At 68.3% G+C, this 2,613-nt stretch overlaps 1 protein-coding gene across 1 annotated transcript in view; it reads right to left on the bottom strand.

Annotated features, from left to right (window-relative positions):
- Window positions 1-2,613, bottom strand: part of MAD1L1 (MAD1 mitotic arrest deficient-like 1 (yeast)) — a 100,901-nt gene that overhangs the window by 44,374 nt on the left and 53,914 nt on the right. The window contains exon 7 of the mRNA XM_006765499.2: window positions 939-1,016. Within this exon, the coding sequence (XP_006765562.2) occupies window positions 939-1,016 (78 nt within the window). The remainder of the gene's footprint in view (window positions 1-938; window positions 1,017-2,613) is intronic.

Raw genomic sequence — 2,613 nt, 5'->3', positions numbered from 1 at the left:
CCTGAGCTGCCGGCAGCCCCGCCCTGGGCCCCCGTCTCCACATGAGCCCGTGCTCCCTGCTGGGCCGGAAATTGCACGTTTCACACCCGAGAGCCACTCGCCCTGGAATTACACGCAGATGATGGCGCGTGTGCCTGGTGGCTTGGTGCCGGCACCCACACGGGGCATGTGTGTGATTAATGCTCCCTCAGCAAACAGCCTGTCACCTTGCACAAAAGCGATCTGCAAGGGCACCAGCAATTATAGCCCCGGTTACGGGGGGAGGTCCTGGGGCGACAGGCGGGCACTGGTGCCGCATCTTGTTCTCGGGGGGCTCCCTCCCTGCTCAGAACAGAGCGCCGAAGCCCCGTGGATGGGGGTTCGTGAGCCTAAAGTGCCGGCTCCCAGCCTCGGCCCTTCGGGAGTGAGGGGCCAGCTGAGCCCGAGTGGAAGCCACCCCTGCCCTCACTGGGCCTCTGACACGTGGGGACAGGCCCAGAGGTGGTGTCACCAGCCAGGGAGTGAGAGCCAGGCACAGAGGCGAGGCCGCCAGGAGGGGCAGTCCCCCAGGCCACGGGGCATGAGACCTGCTGGGAGGACCAGCCAGGCACACCGCCCACCCGACAGGCTGGCCGACCAGCTCCACGGGGCCCTGCACCCCAAGGGCGATGTCCTCACAGCATGCCCCTCCTCGGACCAGGGGCCACTCCACTCTGCTTGTCTGGCTTCCATGAGAGTGAGACTGGGCTGCGTGGCCCACGGCTGGCCCCCATGGTCGGACCCGGGAAGGCTCGTTCAGTGATGTGTAACTCACTTTTCACGTAGCGCCCACTGATGAAGGAGTACCGCCCTGTTCCCCTCACGGACGGGGCGAGAGCCAGGAGCCAGCTGCCTGGGCCACTGCACACCACGGAGCCAGACCCACCAGGAGCCGGCACTCGACCGCGCCACACGCGTACCCGCGATGTGCACAGGACCCACGCTGGGCCCCGCTTCCGGCACCTTCTTTCGCACCCACCCCAGCAGGTGGCTGTGGGCTGAGGGGGCAGCACAGGGGAGGGCGCGGGGCCCTGGCTAACTGGCCCAGGAGGGGAGGCAGGTGGCCCCAGGTGCATGAGGAAGGCGTTAGCTCCCCCCCCACCCCCTGCCCCACATGGTGAGCATCCTTCACTCCTGGAAGGCAGGGCCTCCAGAACCCGGGCTCCCGGGCGGCGCCCTCTGAAGGGAAGCCTTTCTGGGCTCATCTTTTATTGACAAAGCCACTCGGAGCCAACCGTCTGCTTTTCTAGGAGACGAGCGTCCGCCCCAGCTGAGACGGGAGTCCACGCAAACTGCTAATGCAGGCGGCAGCGCAGCCTGGGCCACAGGCTCCTGCAGACCCCGCAGGTGGAGGGAGGGGACCCCAAACGGGTTCACCAGCTGCATCAGCCGACGGGAGGGGGCTGGGAGGCCGAGGAGGACAGAGGGCCCTCAGGGTCCGAGGGCTGCAGGGCAAGTACCCACACCCGGCAGATGCAGCTGGGGGACAGCTCCCTGAGGGTGGGCGGGGAGGTGTCCACGGGAGCCAGGAGAGGACTGACCCTGGCGATGCTGGGTGCCAGCTGTCACGGCCAAGGACACGTGGCAACGCGGCCCTCGCCCTCTGGCCCGGACAGGAGCCTGGTGCCTGGACTCTAACCCAGAGCCGACGACTCCTGCCGGCACCTACGCACCTTTCACAACCCACAGTGGCCCCTGAGGCTGCGAGGCCTGCCTATCCCTCCTGCACCCTCTGCACTCCCTCCGGAGTCCTAATTGCCCTGAGGGGCACCAGGACGCAGGCCAGGGAGCTGGCATTGCCTCCTGATGGCCGATGGCCGATGGCCGGGCGGGGCTGCCATCCCTGACAGCAGGCCCGAGGGCAGCATGGGGGTAGCTGCTCAGGACAGCCCGAGCCAGGGAGCTGTCAGTGCCTGGAGTTTGGCCGTGCTGAGCCGTATGCCGTGGCCCACTGTCTGGGAGTTCACGGCGGCCACGCTAGCCCTGCAGCGCCTGAGAGCCACGCAGGGGAGGTGTCAACTGGCCGAGAGGAGTGTGGGGACCCCGCGGACCGCGTTGCTCTCCAGCGGACGCCAGCGGGGCTTCCTGTGCTGCTGTTTCCCCGAGAGCGTGACCCCTGCCACTGGGCCCCTAGGGATGGCCCTGGCCAGGCCACAGGCTCTGCCTCCTGTCCCCAAGTGAGAGAAAGGCTGGGTGTGGGGAGGGCAGGTGGTGACTGCATCAGGCCCTCCACACGGGCAGAGCAGGCCGGCTGCAGCGGCCGGGCACCTGGGCCCCCGGCGTGGAGCCAGCAGCTGGGGCCTGAGGGCAGCTGCCCTTCCTCCCCGCGCCCACCAGAAACCCACTGACTACGTTACACGGCTCCGTTCAGCCCCAATGAGCCCCTGACGACGGCGCTGTCCTCACTACCTGACGCTGGGACAGACAGTGCCGGGAGCGCGCCGGACACAGTGGTTACAGCGCCACCCAGGCAGCAAGGCCCTGTCTGGGGGCAGCTGGGGGGGGCGTGCTCCCCGGTATGAGGGCCAGCCTGAGGCCTGTCGGGGGCACTGCCCACCAACCCTGGTCAAGGCCCCGGCGCCTCGGCACACACAG

Source organism: Myotis davidii, unplaced genomic scaffold (assembly GCF_000327345.1).
Source record: "Myotis davidii unplaced genomic scaffold, ASM32734v1 scaffold399, whole genome shotgun sequence".
NCBI classification, from domain to species: Eukaryota; Metazoa; Chordata; class Mammalia; order Chiroptera; family Vespertilionidae; genus Myotis; species Myotis davidii.
Note: the sequence above shows the minus strand (reverse complement) of the source record. Positions and strands in the feature narration are given on the sequence as shown.